General features: G+C 46.8%; 1 protein-coding gene, 1 non-coding gene and 1 pseudogene across 7 annotated transcripts; 1 reads left to right on the top strand and 2 right to left on the bottom strand.

Annotated features, from left to right (window-relative positions):
• Nucleotides 1–1,980: 1,980 nt before the first annotated feature.
• Nucleotides 1,981–21,628, bottom strand: LOC101288778 (alanyl-tRNA editing protein Aarsd1). 6 transcript variants are annotated; one of them, XM_049701407.1, is made up of 18 exons: nt 21,274–21,407; nt 20,788–20,901; nt 20,601–20,667; nt 20,398–20,496; nt 17,154–17,243; nt 16,192–16,245; nt 11,685–11,819; nt 11,403–11,534; nt 9,477–9,636; nt 7,942–7,999; nt 7,376–7,532; nt 7,163–7,279; nt 6,796–6,926; nt 6,424–6,490; nt 6,144–6,235; nt 5,434–5,488; nt 4,205–4,299; nt 1,981–2,321 (listed from the first exon to the last, which is right to left on the bottom strand). In XM_049701407.1, the coding sequence occupies exons 1-18, from the start codon at nt 21,279–21,281 to the stop codon at nt 2,186–2,188; spliced, it is 1,767 nt and encodes a 588-aa protein (XP_049557364.1). In that variant the 5' UTR covers nt 21,282–21,407; the 3' UTR covers nt 1,981–2,185. The 6 variants fall into 6 exon arrangements, with proteins under 6 accessions (XP_049557364.1, XP_049557365.1, XP_049557367.1 ...); XM_049701408.1 differs by having other exon boundaries at nt 20,788–20,948; nt 21,274–21,406; XM_049701409.1 differs by lacking the exons at nt 1,981–2,321; nt 4,205–4,299 and having other exon boundaries at nt 5,434–5,996.
• TRNAG-UCC (transfer RNA glycine (anticodon UCC)) lies at nt 13,543–13,614 on the top strand. The gene has a single exon. It is a non-coding gene; the product is annotated as a tRNA-Gly (tRNA).
• Nucleotides 18,247–19,948, bottom strand: LOC117197757 (60S ribosomal protein L21-like; annotated as a pseudogene).
• Nucleotides 21,629–21,638: the final 10 nt, after the last annotated feature.

Raw genomic sequence — 21,638 nt, 5'->3', positions numbered from 1 at the left:
ATAACCTGGGGAAGCATAGGGGGTGCCTGCACACACATCTATTCACAGGGGCACTGCCCAGGGATGCAGCTCACCTGGAGGTGGCAGAAGTGCAGCCACTCCTGCTGTTACAACCAATCCTCGATTTGCAGGTAAAGAGGAACTGAACATTAGGTAATCAAAAATACCCATTCTAGGTCATCTCCAGGAATCCAGTGTTTTCTTGAGCACTTACAGTTGAATATGTTACTTCCCAACACCACAGAGATGGAGGCACCCCCATTACTGCCACGTCACCAGTGAGGAAAGTGAAGGTTGAAAAGGCAAGATAACTCTCCCAAGTGAGTAAACAACAGAACCAGATTTTTTTTAAGTTGTATTCTTAAATTGTGAAATATAACCTCATGGAATAAATCATAAATGTAGACTACAGTGCGTAATCACAGAGCAAAGCCCGATGTTTACCTGTCACCCAAGTCAAGAAACAAAACACTGCGGGCACCCCGGAAACCACCCTCCCACCCCCATCTTGGGTCCCTTCTTCGTCCTGCTTCACTGCCCCCCCAAGAAGTATCAATAAATGTCCTTTTAAAATCAATCCCTCGGGCTTCCCTGGTGGCGCAGTGGTTGAGAGTCCGCCTGCCGATGCAGGGGACACGGGTTCGTGCCCCGGTCTGGGAAGATCCCACATGCCGTGGAGCGGCTGGGCCCGTGAGCCATGGCCGCTGAGCCTGTGCGTCCGGAGCCTGTGCTCCGCAACGGGAGAGGCCACAACAGTGAGAGGCCCACATACTGCAAAAAAAAAATAAAATAAAATAAAAAAATAAATAAAAAATAAATAAAAAAATAAAATCAATCCCTCGCTTTTTGTTATATAGTTCTACCACCTATAGATACACGAAGCCAGGACTACTCAGGTCTGTGAAACTCCAGTCTATGCTCTTAACCTTGAGATAATGCTTCCTCTTGTTCTATCAGCTGCTGAAAGATGACTTTAAATCTTCCATCAACTATGGATTTGTTTCTCCTTTTAGATCTGTCAATGTCTGCTTTATGTATTTTGAGGCTGTTATTAGATACCTATAAATTTAGAACTATTTTATCTTCCTTTTATCACCACATCTCTCTTGGTCTCTAATAATGATTCTTTTTTTTTTTTTGGCCATGCTGTGCAGCTTGCGGGATCTTACTTCCCCCACCAGGGATTGAACCCAGGCCACAGCAACGAAAGCACCGAGTCCTAACCCCTGGACCGCCAGGGAATTCCTTTTTTTTTTTTCTGGGGGGGCGGAGCCAATAATGATTCTTAAAGTGTTACAGCCTTAAAGTCTCATTTACCTCATATTAATAATGCCCCCAGCTTTCTCGGGGTTAGTCTTGCCTGGTATCTTTTTCCATCCTTTTCCTGCCTCAATAGCAGACTTGGAACATCTTTCAACTATATATTTTCGTGCCCTCTTGACCTATTTACAAAGTCATTGATACCTTTTAATTCTGAAACACAAGACTAGGAAAAGAAATAAGGAAAAAATAAGAGAAAACAAGGAGATGTGAGTCTAAGCCCTAAGCCAAGCCTCTGGTCTGACTCACATCTCCTTAGGCAGCTGCAGTTCTACATGAAGAAAGACTGCAGCTGGGTTTAGATAAATTACTACAGTTCATCAACATAACACTCACGGATAGGGTGTGCCTAACAGGAGCTGAATTAGAAAGCTGTTTAAGACTCACAAACATAGAGAACAGACTTGTGGATGCCATAGTAGGGGTGGGGGTGGGGGGTAGGTAGGGATGGACTGGGAGTTTGGGATTAGCAGATGCAAACTATTATATATAGAATGGATAAACAACAAGGTCCTACTGTATAGCACAGGGAACTATATTCAATATCTTGTGATAAACCATAATGGAAAAATTATGAAAAAGAACATATGTAGCTGAATCACTCTACTGTACAGCAGAAATTAACACAACATTGTATATATCAACTATACTTCAATAAAATAAATTTTAAAAAATAAAGCTGTTTATTCACAAAGACACTGATCACATAAGCACACTGGAATATACTGTATAAATTCAAATCCATCATGTAAATATACATGGTGCCACAATCATTCCAAGTCAAACTATTTTATTGTCCAAGAGACTCCTTCTGTGGTCACAGGAGGCCGGCTGTCAACGGACAACCAGGGAGGCACCCGAGCCCTCACTCCTCTGCACTCTGCGTGCTGACGTAGTCCTGGAGAAGCGCCTGCACCTCTGCCCGACGGCTCATCTTGGTGGCCTTGCCCTGAAAGCGGCCTTTCTTCCCCGCTCCCTTGCCTTCTAGCACCTCAGCCACCCTGGGGAGCAGAGAGACAGTCAGGGAGGGCGTCTTTGAGGGAAAAGTCACAGGAAAACCAAGGGCAGCCCTGAGGCTTTCCCCTTGGGCTGGGGGGAGAGAAAAAGTAAATGGCTTCTAGAAATACTTGCACATGTGCACAAAGATATGGGTACCATATTTATTTAACAGCGAATAACTGGGGGCTTCCCTGGTGGCACACTGATTAAGAATCCGCCTGCCAATGCAGGGGACATGGGTTCGAGCCCTGGTCCGGGAAGACACCACATGTCACGGAGCAACTAAGCCCGTGCGCCACAACTACTGAGCCTGTGCTCTAGAGCCCACGGGCCACTACTACAGCCCATGCGCCTAGAGCCCGTGCTCTGCAACAAGAGAAGCCACCGCAATGAGAAGCCTGCGCACTGCAACAAAGAGTAGCCCCGGCTCGCCGCAACTAGAGAAAGCCCGCGCGCAGCAACGTAGACCCAACGCAGCCAAAAATAAATTAATTAATATTTAAAAAAAAAAAAAAAAGAGTGAATAACTGGAAACAATAGAAGTGTCTAGAAACGGGCTAAATTACGGCAACCTTCAAGGAACAGGATGAGCGTCATTAGGAGTAAAGAGCTGTAGACACAAAGGCCTGCGGGAGCAGCAGGGAAGCAACTGGGGCTGAGCGAGAAAGGTGGGCCTATGGCACTGGCCGGGCCCGTGCTGTCTGAAGAAGCAGGCCCCACTCACGTCCTCGTAGATACTAACCTGCAGGAACGTCAGTCCAGTGTTGCAAGCGTGCGCTTTTCTTCCTTTTTTGAGAAAAGCTAGAACTCTCTATTTTTAAATAAAAATCTCCTAATTTTAAAATGTAGCAACTAATTTTAAAAATTTAAAGTAGTATACAGGCCAAACCAGTCTATAGGCCACAGCTGGCTGCCTGTCAGGAGCCTCTGCTCTAAATACTTCTGTTTTCCTTCAGTGTTTTACAGTGAACACATATTCATCACAGCCAATCAGGACTTCAAAACCCTAAATGCCAGAAAGAATATGGGGCACTCCACCTCCATGTCTAATTTAAAATAAGAAAATATAAACAATATAAGAGTAAAAAAGTCCAACACAATTCTACTTTTTCTATAATAACTACATCAATACGTTTTTTGATTCAGTCTCAAAATCCTAATTTTTTTCCCCCAAGTTTGTCTGTGCCTCTGCTTTGCTGATGCCTTAAGCAGGTGCTTCAACTGCCTAGTGAGAATCCAGCACCTGTATTCATGTATCACTTATGAATCTCAATTTCTAAAAGAAAAAACACAAAGCACGTGAGATTTGGAGCCGAAAGTCCTGGGCTCGAGTCTCAGTTCTGCCACTTTAACCGTGAGATCTCAGGCACACAATCTGCTGTCCCTCATCTCTAAAACTGGGAAGGACGGTGGTGATCATTATTTCTGCTAAGGCAACATCACATGACTGTGATGTGAATGAAAATGAGATGCAGGGGCTTCCCTGGTGGCGCAGTAGTTAAGAATCTGCCTGCCAATGCAGGGGACACGGGTTCGTGCCCCGGTCCAGGAAGATCCCACATGCCGTGGAGCGGCTAGGCCCATGCGCCACAACTACTGAGCCTGCGCGTCTAGAGCCTGTGCTCTGCAACGGGAGAGGCCGCGACAGTGAGAGGTCCGCGCACCGCGATGAACAGTGGCCCCCGCTCACCGCAACTGGAGAAAGCTCTCGCACAGAAAACGAAGACCCAACACAGCCAAAAATAAATAAATAAATAAGTAAATTTATTAAAAAAAAAAAAAATGAGATGCAGATGCGGTGGCCCTTTGCATCCAACAAGGGTGCTATTAGTAGGTTAGGCTTACAGGCTCTTCCACCCGTGCAAAGCAGTCCACGGAAGATTACCTGGGCGCCAGGGTCTCCACAGCCTCAGCTGGCCCTGCCAGTAAGAAGAGTCCAGCACCTTTCTCTTCGCCCACAGTTAAGAACAGGAGGGTCTCCTAGGATGGAAGACAAGATGAGCCCTGACACTTAAAAGATGTGCAGTCAATCCCCCCTAAACTGCACTCTCTTCAGTCTCAGGAACAGACTTTTATCATATTGCAATATATAAAGATACCAAATCAACACAGTGTACACCTTACACAGTATTACATACCAATAATATCTCAATTAAAAAGAAAACAGGTTTTCCCTCCTAAACCACAAGTGATGTTCCTCATGAATGTAAGGCAGCCCCTCCACTCTGGGGCCCACTAGGGACAAGAAACTTTGAGAGTGGCTATAGGAACTTAGGTTGAATATTAAGAAGGGGGCAGAAGCCTGCTGACCATGACCAAGCATAGAATGTCTTTCATGATCTGACTCCCGCCAAATTCTGCAGCCTGGTCACCCCACTCCCACACCGCCCCTTGCACCCTGTGTCTGCTATCGCCAAAACCTCCGTGTTTCCCTCTGCTTGGCCACCTCGGCTCCCCTGTCTGCCGATGACCGCTAAGCAGTCTTCTACGCCTCTCCCCTGAAGCCTCCCCAGCCCTTCAGGGAATGCGCTCCTCTGCCTCTAGCACTGACCACCCTAAGTTATAAATGTCGGCATACACGGTTGTCTCCCAGACTCAAGAGTGAGCTCCTTGAGTATCAGTACTCTCTACACAGAAATAAGAGGAGAGATACACACACACTGCTTGGCCCAGAGTAGATATTCCCAAAGGTGTTTCCTGAGTGAATGCAAAAGAGAGACCTGGAAACCACTAAGCTCTGGTCAGGACCGGGACGGGTGGCTGAAGCCAGAGGCAAAGGAACACTGAACGGACAGCCTTCTAAGGGCCTAGCCGACCGCCGTATTTCTGAAATCAGCCCTCAGCACATATAAATGTGGGTGGCACGGAGGAGTTCCAGTTCTGATAAAAGGAGCTCTGAAGCTGGTAAGTGTCACAGCCCCAGAAAGGTCAATACCACTGACTGAGCTTGGCACCTAAAACAGAGCCTAGCTCAGAGTCAGTGCTGAGAAAATAGCGTTGAATGAATTTCTGTTCCCTATTCTTCATGTGTTCATGCGGAGGGACCTCAGCTAACCTGACGCCCCTCATTAGGTCTCCACCCGGGGCGGACAGAGAACCTCATGCTCCTCTTACCTCTGACCCAATCTCGTTGGCGATGATATTCATGAACTCAGAATCACCCTCCTTCCTAAAACAAAGGGCAAAGACATCAGATCTAAGTTGCAACGGGAGCTAAGAAACTGCAGGAAGCCCAGCTCCTCCTCGTGAGGCTGGCCACACTGCTGCCTTTTGTGCAGAGTCCCAGAGAAACAGCGTGCTCTCTGAGGGCCAGCCTGGCATCTTTCTAAGCCTTGGCACGCTATAACAAGTTTTGCGTTTGTTTCTGTCTCCCTTAAACAGGATTCACCCGGGTAAGTGGAGACCTGTTAGATGGCAAAGGAGATGAGGGAAGGCTCTAATGAAAGTTATAGTGAAGATGTTTATATCAAACCCAGAAAATCTGCAAGGCAACACACTTCTTCGGGTCTTCTCAGCCTTAAGAACACCAGGGGCGGGACTTCCCTGGTGGCGCAGTGGTTGAGAGTCCGCCTGCCGATGCAGGGGACATGGGTTCGCGCCCCGGTCCGGGAAGATCCCACATACCGCGGAGCGGCTGGGCCCGTGAGCCATGGCCACTGAGCCTGCGCGTCCGGAGCCTGTGCTCCGCAACGGGAGAGACCACAACAGTGAGAGGCCCGCGTACCGCAAAAAAAAAAAAAGGAACACCCGGGGCGACCCGCCTCCCACTCTGCACTGCGTACAGGGGAGAGGCTGAGCCCTAAGCCTAGCACCCCTGGCCTCACCTGTGTAATGTGACCACACCTCCCCAGTCTGGGCTGTTCCTGAGGCTGTGGGCAATGTGCACAGCCAGGTCTCTGAGCAGATTCAGGTTGTTCTGAAAGGGATGCCATAACTCAGTTGACAGGTGGGGAAAGGGTAACCAGAGAGAACATCTCTCCACCCCTCCCCTCCCCAGTCACTGCCCACTAACATGCTGCACATCCAGTCAGGTGGAGGGGCTGAGTCTGGGGAGCCTTTTCCAGGCAGAGCCCACACCCTCGCCACCCTCCAAGGATAAATCACCTTCTGCAGGAGCTTGTTGGAGTTCTGTAGCTTTTTCACTGCTTCCACGTGATCCTCTGCTCCACACCTGCAAGAGAAAGGTTCATGGAGGCCTGCCCAGTTTTCCAACTGCTTTTGGTGTCAGGCATAAATCAATGGCGCCCTTCCTGATGGGACCCAGGGTCATTTCCAAGGAAGCCTCAGGCTGTTGGGGAAGAGGATGTAAAGGAAGAAACCATTTTGTGTGCATCTGATCGACTACCCAAAGCACCTTAGCACTTCTGGTTGCATCCTACCCCTAAAGATAGAGTATTCTGTCTGCCGCACAGGTGGGAAGGCTAAGCTCCGGGCTGCCCAGGCGCTGAGAAAAGGAGGCAGTGGAGGGGGGCGTACTTCAGCAGAGCTGTCAGTGCTTTCTCAGTGCTGTGACTCTTCTCCATCCACTTCAGCACCCGGTTCCCAGCCAGAAAGGTCACGTTGGTTTTGTTCTTTTTCCCCTTCTCAGAGCCCAGGATTTTAATGACCTACATGACGCAAGGAAGTAAAACACACACACACACACACATACACACACACACATATAAACCGCAGCAGGTGCTGGACCCAAGGGTAGGAGAGATCAAGACCTCCCTGCTGGCTCGGAAGCAATAAGGAGTGATTTCACTCAGGACCCCTCACGTGTCCCCCTCTATCACTCTCAGCCCTTCCCCCACCTCTGACACCCTCGCTCCCACCCACTCAAGAGCCCTTCCTCACCTACCTGAAGGTCACTGAGATTGCTCACGTGGGTCCCACAGCACATGTTGGAATCAACGCTCTTGATGGTGACAACTCGAATAGGCCCAGCATGATCATCCGGCAAACCCCGGCCCCTCACCTGGAACGCAAGGGAGGGAGGAGGGCTGTTTGAATTTTGATGAGGAGCCCTCGGAGGGCCACTCTACAGAAGCCACCCTGCCGGCTCTCCCCTCACCTGCTCCACACCGGGATCATCCAGGCTCAGTTCTCGCACATACACAGGCAGCCGCTCTCTGATTTTTTCATTGACACTCTGCTCAATGGCAGCTACTTGCTCCGCAGTCACGGAAGGGCTGTCCAGCTCGATGACACTCCGGAGTCGCCCTAACTCCCTGCAAGAAGAAGTAGAGTGGTCACAGGATGCTGACGGGGACAATTAATAATAGAAGGAAGTTTATCGTTTACAAAGCGTGTTCATGTAAATGCTGGTATTTAATCCTCACAAAAATGTCACAAAGTAGGGACTGTCATTTCCACTTTACAGGTGAGGGGTGATAAGGAACAGGATCAAGGTCATGCAAGGGATTCACCCCCTAGGTCACTGAGCTTCAAAGTCCATATTCTTTTTTAAGCAAAGGGAGATGTTTCTCAGGGAAAACACGAAGTCATCCACCACGCCATCTTCGAGGGGAACAGGTGAGCACAGCAGATTTTTATCCTCCTACCCCCGACTCACTACTAGGAAAGGAGCCAGCAGTCAGGGACCCATGCCTGACAATTAGTCTTATGCCTCTTGCTCACCATGATGTTGTCTTCAGCCCAAACAGATGATCAGCAACCGCAGTGATGAGATGCTGCCCTGAGCAGAGAGAGGAGACGGGAGAAGAAGTGAGACGTGATCATGAGTGACACGACCCCAATGTCAACGTCATCACAGAAATTCTACTGCTGAAGACCTGCCTGGCACTGGGTAATACTCTTGAGAGATACTTTATTGAAAACCCTCAGGAGAATTCTGCAAGAGGCTTTATGATGCCATTTCTTTTTTTTTTTTTTTTTGCGGTACGCGGGCCTCTTACTATTGTGGCCTCTCCTGTTGTGGAGCACAGGCTCCGGACGCGCAGGCTCAGCGGCCATGGCTCACAGGCCCAGCCGCTCCGCGGCATGTGGGATCTTCCCGGACCGGGGCACGAACCCGTGTCCCCTGCATTGGCAGGTGGACTCTCAACCACTGCGCCACCAGGGAAGCCCTATGATGCCATTTCTTGAATGAGGAAACCAAAGTCTAGAGAAATCAAACAACTTTCCAAGGCAACAGTAGCTCGTCAGAGGCAGGATTTGAACTCGAGTTCTAATTGTGCCAGATTCATTCACTCAACAAAAATTTATCAAGTGCCTACCACGTGCAAGGCACAGGGCTTGGCACTAGAGATGTAGCGCCATCCCTGATCGATGACAGCGAGGAGGAGAAGGAATCAACTGTGAAGGCAAAGGGAACAAGACAGCCAAAGGCCTTGAAGGAGGAAAGAAGCAGGATGTGTTCAAGGAATGGAGAGAAGGCCAGCATGGCCAGGATGCAGGGAGCGGGAGGCAGGAGCACCGGGTGAGGCTGGAGCAGTAGATGAGCGCCAGCCCAGGCAGGCCTTGTGCCCCATGGCAAGACGTTTGCCTTCATCATGAGCTACAGGTAGCCTTTGAAAAGCTTTAAAGCAGGGGAGTGGCCTGATCAGACTTTCATTTTTAAAAAATATTCTAGCTGCTTTGTGGAGAATGGGTTGCAAAGAGACAAGAATGAACATGGGGAGACTAGCCGGGAGGCTGTTACAGAGGGCTGGGGAGAGACGATGAGAGCTGGGATGAGGATGACTGTGTTGACAGTGGAAGCAGATAGAGAAGTATTTCGAAAATAAATCGACATGACTCAGATTGCCTGGCTATCCCTAAAGCAGTGTCTGAACTGACTTCCAGGATTTGAGCAACTGGGTGGATGCTGGCCATGCACTGAACACAGTGAAGGCGAAGAGAAGACCAGATCTGGGGGAGGGGGTGGCTTTTTAATTCCATTCTGGACATTTTGAGTTTAAGAAGGCTATGAGACATCTACAGATATAGCTATCAAGTGGGAAGTTATAATACTTAAATCCAGCAGTTATTCTAATACTTTTACTTTAACTGCTCATTTTGCTTTTATAACATTTATCACATCTTGCCTGAACTGGAGCTGATTCTGAATATGTCTGTCTCTTCCAAAAGGTTAACTCCTAGAGGACCCAAACCACGTCTCAATCATCGTGACATTCCCACACGCAGCAACTGCCCCATCCCACCCCACCTACCTGAATGCTGCTGCATGTGGTCAAACCTCCGTTCCCAGTCCACCCGGACCTGTACCTCAGTCCCAGGGGTCAGAGGTGTCTGGGTGAAATGATCAGCCTGGGCACCCCGGCGGGTCACTCTCAGCACAGAGATGTCATTGATTGTACCACGGTCATCAGGCTGGGGAAAGAAGTAAAAATAATCGATGGTAGCAGGTAGGGCTCACCCTAACTCCTGGATACCCTCTAGCAGAAGTTTGTGAGAAACACACCCAGAATTTGAGATTCCCTAAGGGAGAAGAAGCAATGCCAAGTGAGGTGGTCCACTTTGCTCATGAGGGGACTCTCTCTATACTCTTCACTTGGAACACCTTTTGTTCTTCAGAAAAAAATCACAGAATGAATACAAAAATTGTAACTACAGCATAAAATAGATAACTAATGAGAACCTACTGTATAGCACATGAAGCTCGAAAACAAATAAATAAATAAAATTTGAAAAAAAAATGTAACTACAGCAACGAAAATTTTAGTAAAACCCAAACAAACTTAATCCTCACTCTCATTGCCTTGGTTTAGATTTTTATCTTTCAATAGTTTCCAAACTGACCTGAATTTTTCTCCTTTCTTCCACTCTATCTTCTACACTCCTACTAGAATTAAATTCAAAAATATTCATTAAAAATATCAAATATTACAAAATATCAACTGCTTACAAGACACTGTACCTATCCAAGACTATAATGTAAATAAGACATGGTCCCTCATGGAACTGAAAAGTCTGGAGAAGAATAAAGACATGCTAACAGGCAACTGCAATATGATCTACAACATGCCATAGTTCAAAAAAGTACATTGTTTTAGAGGAGCTCAAAGAAAAGGAACCTAACAGTCTTGGGGAATCCGGGAAGACTTCCTGGAAGAGGTGATATATAAAATGAGACCTGCTATGGATACCTGAGGGCACATGTTTTCCTTCAGCAGATCAGAAAACCTCCATGCTGGGAAAAATTGGAAGTTTCTCACAATCAAGTTTACTGAATATGTTCTCTCACATCATTTCTTTGCTTAAGTACTTCCATGGCTCACCATAGCCTCCTGAATGAAGTCCACACACCTTAACACATCCTTCAAGGCCCTCTGAACTGGCCCCCACTTACCTTTACAAAACCATCTCCAGCCTGTCATCAACACACACCAGAGGCTCCAACTATATGGGACTATTTTGCAGTTAACTAGACTTGTCAGATTCTTACAGGCTTCCCTGTTTCGGCTGGGAAAGCCTCTCCCACAATGCCCACCTTTGGTGTTACTATTCTCCTTTCCCATTTTCTCATTGGACCTTGCCCCTACCCCATCACAGCACTGATACGTCTGCCCTCTGTTGTGCTCCTTCATGGGAAACTTTTTCAGTCCATGCCAAACACCCTAATCGAATTCCTACCTCAGGTCCTTTGCACTTATTCTCCCTCCCCGGAATACTCCCCACCCCGCACCAGCACCACTAGATAATGGCAATGGCTTACCCCCTCACCTCACTTCGTTCTCGACTGAAATAACTTGCCCCCTACCTAGGAGGCCATCCCATCACTCTCTTTCCCTCGACCTTTAATTTTCTTTATAGCATTTATCATACTGACATACTACTTATCTATTCATCGTTTTGTCTGTTTTCTCCAATAAATATTCTACGTATGCAAAGACATTTTCTTGTTCAGCTTTTATCCTTAGGGCTTGAATTAGTACCCAGCATTTGTTACAGACAGATAGATAACCATTTGTTGATAAATACCTGCTAAATGAACAAATGAACTGAATTGAACTAATTTCCATCTGTATTCATTACAGCTAGGACTGAGGACAGGAGAGCATTTCCGACCTGCTCGGAAAGAATTAGGGGCTTCCTGGGAGGGGGGAGAAGGAAAGGGGAAAGGACGGGCCTGGTACCTGTCCCCCGCCCTCGGGGAAAAGCAGCGTGTCTTCCAGCACCACGTGGAAACCGCTCAGCACTTCCTTCTTGCCGTTGCTTCCTTCGGTCTGCAGCTCCGCGGGACTGCAGGAGACCACGGTGGTGGTGAACTGGGTAAAGAGGGATGCGAGAGTAAGCCCCGACCCCAACCCTCAGCGCACCGGGACTGAATCCAGCTCGGTGCCCCCTCCACGCGGCGCCCTCTTCCCCGCACCGCCGCACCCGCTCGGAGCATCAGGTTTCCCGCCCGCCGGCCGCACCTCCCTGGCGTAGCTGTCCCGCTGACACTGGAACGCCATGGCTGCTGTCTCCCAGTACGCCGGTAACCTTGCACACAGAAACGCCTGGCGCCGGACGGAGAGCGAAGCGGGACAATCTTCATTCCGGGCGCGTCTCTGCGCAGAAGCAAAAGGGCTAAGAACGGTGTGTGGTTTGGACAAATTTATTGAAAACGCGAAGTGCAGGCGCTCAGGGTTGCTGAAGGACTATTTTAAGACTTTGAAGAAAACCAGAAGACAAGACAGAACAAAACTGCGGCCTGAACTTGTCATAGCACTTTGTTTGGCCCCGTTGGACCCCAGGGATGTACGTAATTCGGCCCCGCGGAAGCCTGCCTGATAGAAGTGGGGATGGTACTGGCTTGGATAGACAGCAACGCCGCCCAATGGAAATGTAATGCAAGCCACATGTTAATTTTTCTTTAAAGCTCTTTTTTTTTAAATTAAATTAATTATTTATTTGGTTGCACTCGGTCTTAGTTGCGGCAGGCGGGCTCCTTAGCTGTGGCATGCGAACTCTTAGTTGCAGCATGCGTGTGGGATCTAGTTCCCTGACAAGGGATAGAACCCGGCCCCCTGCATTGGGAGTACTGGGATCTTATCCACTGCGCCACCAGGGAAGTCCCTTAATAATGTTTTTATTTAAATCACCATATCCAAAATATTATTTCATCATGTAATGTGTATTTTAAAATAAGTATTTTTCCCCCCGTACAAGATTTTCGAAACCTGTTATGTATTTTACACTTACAGCACCTCTCAGTTTGGACAGGCAACATTTCAAGTACTCAGTAATCACGTGTGACCATTGCTACGGGATTGGACAGTGCAAATAAAGAGGTTAACAGAAGTTAACAAGTTTAACTGCAATCGGTGCCTTAAAACGTTAAATGGATTAAAAGTTAAGATTAACTTTCTGCTCTTTTATATCAAGTAATAAAAAGCTTGAAGTTCCCAGATGTTTCAGAATATAGGGTTTTTCTGATTTTAGGCAGTAATGCAGACCATACCCATGTGTTACATAATGTGTTCCATTTGGAACTCTGGAGCAACTCCGTATTGATATTTATGCTGAGAAATAAATACGCTAAATGGAATAAACAAAGACTATAAATAGCCTCACATCATTTTAGGTCATGTTTTGCTGCCGGATGAGTTTTGGTGTTAACTTATTTTTTTAGGTCAGTTTTTAGAAATTTTCGGTTTTCAGAATTGTGGGCAAGGGGACATATGCTATAGAAGTTCAAGTCCCAGCTTTGCCACTTATTGTGACCTGTTTGAGCACCTATTAAGAGAAGACTTAATTATTTTACAAGGTTGATATGAAGTTCAAAATTTTTAATGAGATGATATTAAAATAGTAAATTGTAAAACACGATACAAATACAGATTTGCATTATGTTATTTTTTAAGTTTAAGAACTAATGTCAATATCAAAATGGGCAAAAGACATGGACAGAGCACATTAAAAGAAATATTAATCACTAATAAACAATGAGCCATCTCATAATTTAAAGCAAATTAAACCAGGGAATTCCCTGGCGGTCCAGTGGTTAGGATTCTGTACTCTCATTGCTGAGGGCCCGGGTTCAATCCCTGGTTGGGGAACTAAGATCCTTCAAGTCCCGCGTCATGGCCAGAAAGAAAAAAAATGAAGCAAATTAAACCAAGTATAATTTTATCTTGGCAAATATCTAAAAGGTTTTGGAGAATGGAGCACTCTTGGTGGAAGTGAAAATTGGTATGATTTCATCTAAAAGCAACTTGGCAACAGCTTTCAAAATGTTTATCTGCTCTTTGACCTAGCAATTCTACTTCTAGAAATTTACCCTATAGGAATTCCCTGGTGGTCCAGTGGTTAGGACTTGGTGCTTCCACTGCCAGGGCCCAGGTTCAATCCCTGGTTGGGGAACTAAGATCCTGCAAGCCACGTGGTGTGGCCGGGGAAAAAAAAAGAAAGAAATTTACCCTACAGATATTCTTGCCAAACATGTAAGGATCTACTTTTTTTTTTTTTTTTTTTGTGGTACGCGGACCTCTTACTGTTGTGGCCTCTCCCGTTGCGGAGCACAGGCTCCTGATGCGCAGGCTCAGCGGCCATGGCTCACGGGCCCAGCCGCTCCATGGCATGTGGGATCTTCCTGGACCAGGGCACAAACCCGTGTCCCCTGCATCGGCAGGCGGACTCTCAACCACTGCGCCACCAGGGAAGCCCAAGGATCTACTTTTTAAACTGTTCCTTGCAGCCTTGTTTGAAAACTGAAAAAGACTAATAACAACTTAAATATCCCTTGATAAGGAACCAGTTAAATTATGGAAAATATATTCAACTGAATACCATGTAGCCATAAAGAAGAGTCAGATCTATGTATACTGATTTAGAAAGAGCTCCAATATATATTAAGTGAAAAAAAGCAGGGTACAAGATGTATATTAATAGTATGATTCCCATTGTGTACACACAGACGCATTGCATTTGCCTATATGCGTTAAATTTTAATATACTGATATATTGTACTGTATATAAACAATACATGATATTGTATATGTTCCAGATATGTTGTATGTTTTATATATAACTATATAATTATATAATATTAATTACAGGTATTAAGAAATTTATAACAGGTATAAATATAGATATAAAGATCTAGACATAAATATATAAATTTATTGAAGAAATTGTTAACAGTGGTTACAGCTATTGAGGGAGTGCAAATTCTACTTTAAATTTTAGACCCTTCTATACTATTTAATTTTTTAAACTATGTCCCTATATTACTGAAATAAACTTTAGATTTTAATTTTTTTTAACAAATCTCAGTACTTTACCATGAATTCAAGGGCAAAGCCTGAGTGTTGCATTTTGTTTAAGTGACAGTTTAAGTACACACTGGGCCCTCAGAAAATGTTTATGGATGAATGGGGTAGCTGATGAATAGAGTAGTAAACAGACATAGGCATTAACTAATGTAACAATTAGCTTTAAAAGTGTAAAGATAGGGCTTCCCTGGTGGCGCAGTGGTTGAGAGTCCGCCTGCCGATGCAGGGGATGCGGGTTCGTGCCCCGGTCCGGGAAGATCCCACATGCCGCGGAGCAGCTGGGCCCGTGAGCCATGGCTGCTGAGCCTGCGCGTCTGGAGCCTGTGCTCCGCAACGGGAGAGGCCCACGTACTGAAAAACAAAACAAAACAAAAGTGTAAAGATATTTAAAGGAATGCTCTCCTAGTGCCAATAAATGGCCTAACTGCTTTTTAAGTGCCAAAAAAAAAAAAAAAAAGTAAAGATATTTCTGGAGTATGCAGGAAGCTAAGGTGGGTTTCTGGCTGGTTCTAGAGGTGGCAGTATTAGCTATACAGTGAAAGGCTGGTTTCTGCTCTGAAGATCTGGGCATGGGAAAGTTCCCCGGCTTGGTTACAAGTCTGCTCCCAATATCTTTCTTCTTCCAATCTCGACAGTAAGGGCCAGGATCTCTGACACCCACCTCTCCACTGGAGAGGAGCTATAGACAGGAAGAGGCTTCCCTCTAGGAGGAAGAAGTACAAAAAGGAAAGAGACACAGAACAGTTCCTACAGATTTATTATAAGCTATATGCTGCTTCTATGGCTTTTGCTCTTACACATACACACACACAGAGGCTCAAGTACTCCACAAAGCCCTGATGAGTGGCCCAAACACAAAGATTGCAGCCAATTGGTAGGAAGTCAGAAGCCCCACCTGTCTACTCCTCTCCTATCCTGTCATCTGACACAGCAGCCTTAGTCAAGTGCCTAGGAAATAGAAATAAAGCATGAAGGAGGACCCTTAATAAAGAGCTTCTAGGAAAGTTCGGAGATCCCAGAGGACCCTGGCGCACAGCCAAAGAGTTGAGAAAGACCCAGGACCTAGCTTGTTAGAGTGACTGGAAGATAGCCACAGCTTCCTCCCCAGCTCTGCTGTCACAGAAAGTTAATTACTTGTTGCATCCGCACTGTCAGAATCATCCTGGGGGGAAAAAAAAGACAAAAGCCCCTGTAGAGTCTGCAAAGAGTGGACATTTATGTTCACAAATGCTGCTCACTCCCTCCAGCTCTCCAGGTTTTCTTTGGTAATTTTCTGAATCACACAACTTCTTGGGAGCCTAACACGGAAGGATTTAAATTTTGTATGATAAAATAAGACACTTGTATTCAGTAAAGAGCACTGTGCCATGCATCATTTAATGCCAGAATTACAGCGTATGCTACTGGTCCTTACAGCTATAAAGATAGTCAACAGGGCCAGGTCTGCCCTAGATTGGAGAAGCAGAAGGGGAGATGGAAGGGACAAGGGTCTTACTGGGGTTTTCTAGAGCATGGAGAAGAACATTTGACCTCCTGTGTCAAATTCAGATTTGGCTAACATGCACTGAGAACCACTATGTGCTAGAGACTGGGACAGGAGCTTTCTAGTATCTTATTTTTAAGGGCTAAAAGGAAAGGGAAAGGTTAAGGAGCAGGCTTTACTTACATCCAGGTCGTCCATTGCAGGGGGAGGCCTCTTGGTCCTGACCTTCTCCAAAAGCTGGTGGGAAGAGAAAAGTAGTCACGAGAGAGAAGAGGGGCAAAGGAAGAGCAACCTGCATATTGACGGACCACAGGAAAATGGTCCCAGGCAAACAACTGCCCCAGCTTTAAAGTCCCTAATACATCACTGGAATGAACTGAAGAAAAGTAAATTGATACACCCCTTTTTAAAAAATTTTATTTTATATTGTAGTACAGTCGATTAACAATGTTGTGTTAGTTTCAGGTGTACAGCAAAGTGATTCAGTTATACCTATTCTTTTTCAAGTTCTTTTCCCATTTAGGTTATTACAGAATATTGAGCAGAGTTCCCTGTGCTATACGGTAGGTCCTTGTTGGTTATCTATTTTAATTATAGCAGTGTGTATATGAAATTGACCCCCTTTTTAAAAGGAAATTTAGACACACACACCTCCTTACTAATCCGGGTTACTATTAGTGTTTTTACAACTTGAATAAACAGCTGAAATTCGGAAACCAAATATCGTATAGCACGGTGCAATTTATTGGGGATTGGTGATTTATTTTGTGATGTGAATTTTTATACTGCGTAGTTTGAGCTTCCCATGAAGCTATCTGGCTCAGGAAACACACACACACATACACAAAGAAAACAAAAGAGAGAACAAGAATTACAGAAAAGTAGGAAAAGCTTTTCCCAAACTTGTTCGGAACACAGGCTCTACTCTAAACAGTGAATGAATCTATGTATACAATTTCACTAGCAATATTCACTTCTCTCATCCCTACTAAATAAACATTGCACAAAACATAAAGACTATCAAACCATTGAGCAACCTGCCTGGGGAGATCATATCCCTCTGCCTAGCCCTGACGACAAGCCTCCAAAGCAATGTGTGCAGAGAGTCACAGAGAATGATTGAGATAGGCAGAAAACAGCATTACCTCTGCATAATGGTCCACCTGAGCCAGCTCCACTTCTTCATCCCCTTCCCAGTCTCTCCAGTTATCAAAATCCACAGACAACCACACTGGCTGCAGGAGGAAAGCACAGAGAGTCACAGGCCAGGAAGGCAGCAGCAGAAGTGCATAGATGAGTGTGGGTATGTGTGTGGGAGCATGCTTGGGGAAAAGAGGGTCAATGGGGGTATCATCTTCCCAACAGCACCCCTTTAGTTAACCCCCCTCCAGGCTGCCACGTCAGCAGCAGCAGCAGCAGCAAAGATTTACCAAGAACTTACTAAGTGCCAAGCACAATGCCAGGCATTGTAGGGGATGGAAAAGCATAGAAACTCTGTCCTCCAGGAGCCAGCTGACTAGAAAGATAACACATCTAGAAAGATAACTGTATCATAAAGCATCCTAGGAGTCAACCAAGCAGCATTCCCTGGAATCAGGGACAACCCTTTAAGGCCCATATTCCAAGTTCCCACATTTAGACAGGGAAAGAAGTTATTTACTCGATCATTTAACAGGTATTTATTGAACACATACTGTGGTTGGCACTGGGATTTTTAAAATGTTCACTACACAGTCTCAGCCATCAAGAAGCAAGTAGGGGGGCTTCCCTGGTGGCGCAGTGGTTGAGAGTCCGCCTGCCGATGCAGGGGACATGGGTTCGTGCCCCGGTCCGGGAAGATCCCACATGCCGCGGAGCGGCTGGGCCTGTGAGCCATGGCCGCTGAGCCTGCGCGTCCGGAGCCTGTGCTCCGCAATGGGAGAGGCCACAATAGAGAGAGGCACGCATACCACAAAAAAAAAAAAAGAAGCAAGTAGGGGACTTCCCTGGTGGTGCAGTGGTTAAGAATCCGCCTGCCAGTGCAGGGGACACGGGTTCGAGCCCTGGTCCGGGAAGATCCCACATGCCACGGAGCAGCTAAGCCCGAGTGCCACAACTACTGAAGCCCGTGCGCCTAGAGCCTGTGCTCTGCAACAAGAGAAGCCACTGCGATGAGAAGCCCGCGCACCGCAACAAAGAACCGCTCGCCACAACTAGAGAAAGCCCGCGCGCAGCAATGAAGACCCAATGCAGCCAAAATAAGTAAATAAATTTATTTTTAAAAAAAGAAGCAAGTAGGGAAGGGAAATGTAAATAAATCATTATAATACAGTGTGGAAAGTGTGACGGTGGGTTCTGTAGGGGATATTATAGGAAGCCAGCCTTCTTGGAGTAGCAGGGCCTTGAAGGATGAGCAGGGGTTAGGTGGGCAAAGGTAGTGGTGATGGAGACTTTCCAGGAAGAAGCCATAGCTTGAGCAAAGGTATTGAGGTGCATAATAGCCTGGTGTGTGGAAGACAGCTGCAAGCAGTTTGCTGTGGCTGGAATGTGGCATTTGAGGCAGAGAGTAAAGGGGTATGAGGCTGCAGAAGGAAAGAACAGCCAAGTCATCAGCTTATACACCATGCTATGGTCCTTAGACTCTAACCCAAATGGCAGAAGCTACAAGTTCAAATGCCTGAGAGTGTCAGGGAGATAACGAAAAGGAGTGAAGTGAAGTGGAATGCATGCCCCATTTCAAGCTCCAACTCTAGGCATTTGGGAATTTAGACCAGCGTGGCCAGAGTCTCCAGTTTCCAAGAGAAGCTGAGAATCTGGATTTTTAGGTGAAATCTCTACTTTTTTTTAAAAATTTTTATTTATGTATTTATTCATTTTTACCATCTAGATCTTTTATTTTCTTTATAGCTATCATGCCATGAATTCATAGGGAATGGGTTCCAACAGTTCAGGCTCCTTTCCCTTGGTTCTCATGAAGTGTGCTTCTCTGGGTGGAGCAGGCTGGTGCTTCAGCTGAACCCAAGTACCATTCTCTTTGGCTTCCTTCTTTTTCTGATCATTTTCCTTCACACATTTCAGGAAACTATCTCGGCTCTCAAAGTGCTTAATATGCTAAATATGCACATTAATTCTCTTGGCAATAATCTTGCCCTTAACTTGTTTGTTTACAGTGATGCCAACAGCATGCTGGGTAATGCTGTAAACTTGCAATTTTGCCATGGTAACATTTGTGGGGCATTCCTTTTTGAACAGAGCCCATTCGCTTGATATCTACAATACCACCTTTCTTGTAGATTCACATGGAAGGAACAACTCCATGTTTTTTAAAAGGCCTAGGGAACATATAGTGGGTGGCCTCCTCTTTCCCTTTGTGTTGGTCATTTTGGTGAGTTACTGGAAAATGGCGGTTCCGGCTGAAAGGTGAAATCTCCACATTTTAAATAATGAATGAATTAATTAATTAATTAATGGCTGCCTTGGGTCTTTGTTGCTGCGTGCAGGCTTTCTCTAGTTGCGGCAAGCAGGGGCTACTCTTTGTTGCGGTGCGCGGGCTCTAGGCTTCAGTAGTTGTGGCATGTGGGCTCTGTAGTTGTGGCTCACGGTCTCTAGAGCGCAGGCTCAGTAGTCGTGGCCCACAGGCTTAGTTGCTCCACGGGAAGTGGGATCTTCTAGGACCAGGGCTCCAACCCATGTCCCCTGCATTGGCAGGTGGATTCTTAACCACTGAGCCATCAGGGATGTCTGAAATCTCCACATTTTTAAATGTCAGTAGCCCATCAAAATAATTTTTAACACTTTGAAGACTGCTAAAACAAATTTGAGAGGCAGATCCAGCCAGCATGCAGCCAATTTTCAACTTTTAGGGGAAAAGAAGCCACTGGAGGGTCTTAAGAGGAAAAGTGACAGGGTCAAATGTGTGTTTTATTGTTTTTTTTTTTGCGGTGTGCGGGCCTCTCACTGTTGTGGCCTCTGCCGTTGCAGAGCACAGGCTCCGGACGCGCAGGCTCAGTGGCCATGGCTCACGGGCCTAGCCGCTCCGCGGCATGTGGAATCTTCCCAGACCGGGGCACGAACCCGTGTCCCCTGCATCGGCAGGCGGACTCTCAACCACTGCGCCACCAGGGAAGCCCCAAATGTGTGTTTTAAACAGACCATGCTGCGAGGAATGCAGAGGATGGATTGAGGGTGGTGCTGAAAATATGCAACAAACCTCACCCAGTAATGGATAAGGCCTGAATTAGGAAGAGATTAAATCATGGATTCTATTTAAGAGGTCAAATAGGCAGGACCTGGTGAGTAACTGAATGTTGGTGGGAAAGGAGCCAAGGGTGAGTCCCAGACCCAACTTGTCAACCTGGGTACACAGATAGAGAGCACAGGAGAAAAAGCGGCCACTTCCCGCACACCCACCTTGATATCCTCCTTAGTGAGTCGGGGCCAGGCCACCTTCTCCTTCCATTTCCTCACAAAGCAAGTAATGGAGCGGCCAGAGCGCTTATCTCGTGAGTCCTGCCAGATAAAGAGCATCATTCTTAGGGTCTGAGGTTTAGAATGAATCTCCATTTCCCAAGCAGCCTTCCCATCCAGCCCTTACTGCCCCACCCCACCCTTACCTTGCAGTTCACCTTGGCATAGAACTCAATCTCATTATAAAACTCCATTCCATCGGCATTCTTGCAGCTGAGGAGACAATGCAGCTAAGGAGACGAGGAGGCTGAGTGTGGAGTGTGGGGGCATTAGGAGAAGGGAAAGGTTCCCAAGAAGCCAGGCCCTGGCAGCAGTGGAGGGGGAGGGGATTACCTGAACACAATGCGGTGGTCTTCGATGAGCACATGGACATCGGTGCTGTCCTCAACACAAAACTCCATGAACACATACTTGGGCCTGTCGTACCACAGGGTCCGAGCATGCTGCCTGAAGAGGAGTTGAGGTGGGGCTTCATAGGGGTGCGAGAGGGAAGACTGAGGGCATTTGGGAAAGGTTGGGGAAAATACAGGGACGTTTTATGCTACAGCACGGTCAAAGCGGAGCTAAATAAGACAGAAGGGGGTGGAAGGGGAGTGACGAGACTGGGGTGTGCGGTGAAGATGAACCTGAGGAGAACCGAAAGTGCGAGAGTAGAGAGGTAGGGAGTTATGGAGAACATTCAGGCCACACTTCCCCTCAGCACCCCAAGGATACAGAGACCTGGGGTCCGGGGTTCCCATGGGACCTCGCAGAACCTGGAGCGCCCAGAAAACGTGGGGAAAGGAATCTCTAGGGAAAAAGGCAACCAGAAGCACTTACCGTGCCATGGCGGCTCCCGCTGCCCCGAGGCGTTTGGAATCCGAGGCAGGGGCCGCTATCTTTAGATCCTGGGGACGCCCCCAGCAGCTGCCTCTCCTTACATGGTTGGGGAAAGGGTTTAGAAGAAGTGGGAACGTGGCCTAGGCCAAGGGATCCGCACTCCGAAGAGACTCTGGGAGAGCATAGTCCCTGCAGCCCTTCACATCTTGGGGTCTCCAGAAATACACACGTTAGGAATAGACGACCCGCCCGCCGGGATTAGAGGTCGATACACATGGAAGGGCTTGTCCCGACTTCATTCGCCTGTTTCTCCAATGCTTAGCACACTCAGTGTCCGACACACAGCAGGCGCTCAATTAAAAAAA

The sequence above is a fragment of the Orcinus orca genome, chromosome 19 (genome assembly GCF_937001465.1).
Source record: "Orcinus orca chromosome 19, mOrcOrc1.1, whole genome shotgun sequence".
NCBI lineage: Eukaryota > Metazoa > Chordata > Mammalia > Artiodactyla > Delphinidae > Orcinus > Orcinus orca.
The sequence above is the reverse complement of the archived record's forward strand: the minus strand, read 5'-3'. Positions and strand labels throughout refer to the sequence as shown.

Excerpts from the sequence above, each read along its gene's own strand:
- LOC101288778 (XM_049701407.1), bottom strand. Across the intron at positions 9,637-11,402 it reads TCCCCGAGGGCGGGGGACAG|CCTGATGACCGTGGTACAAT; the intron begins GTACCAGGCCCG and ends TTCTTTCCCCAG. Across the intron at positions 6,236-6,423 it reads CCAACAAGCTCCTGCAGAAG|AACAACCTGAATCTGCTCAG; the intron begins GTGATTTATCCT and ends CATCCCTTTCAG.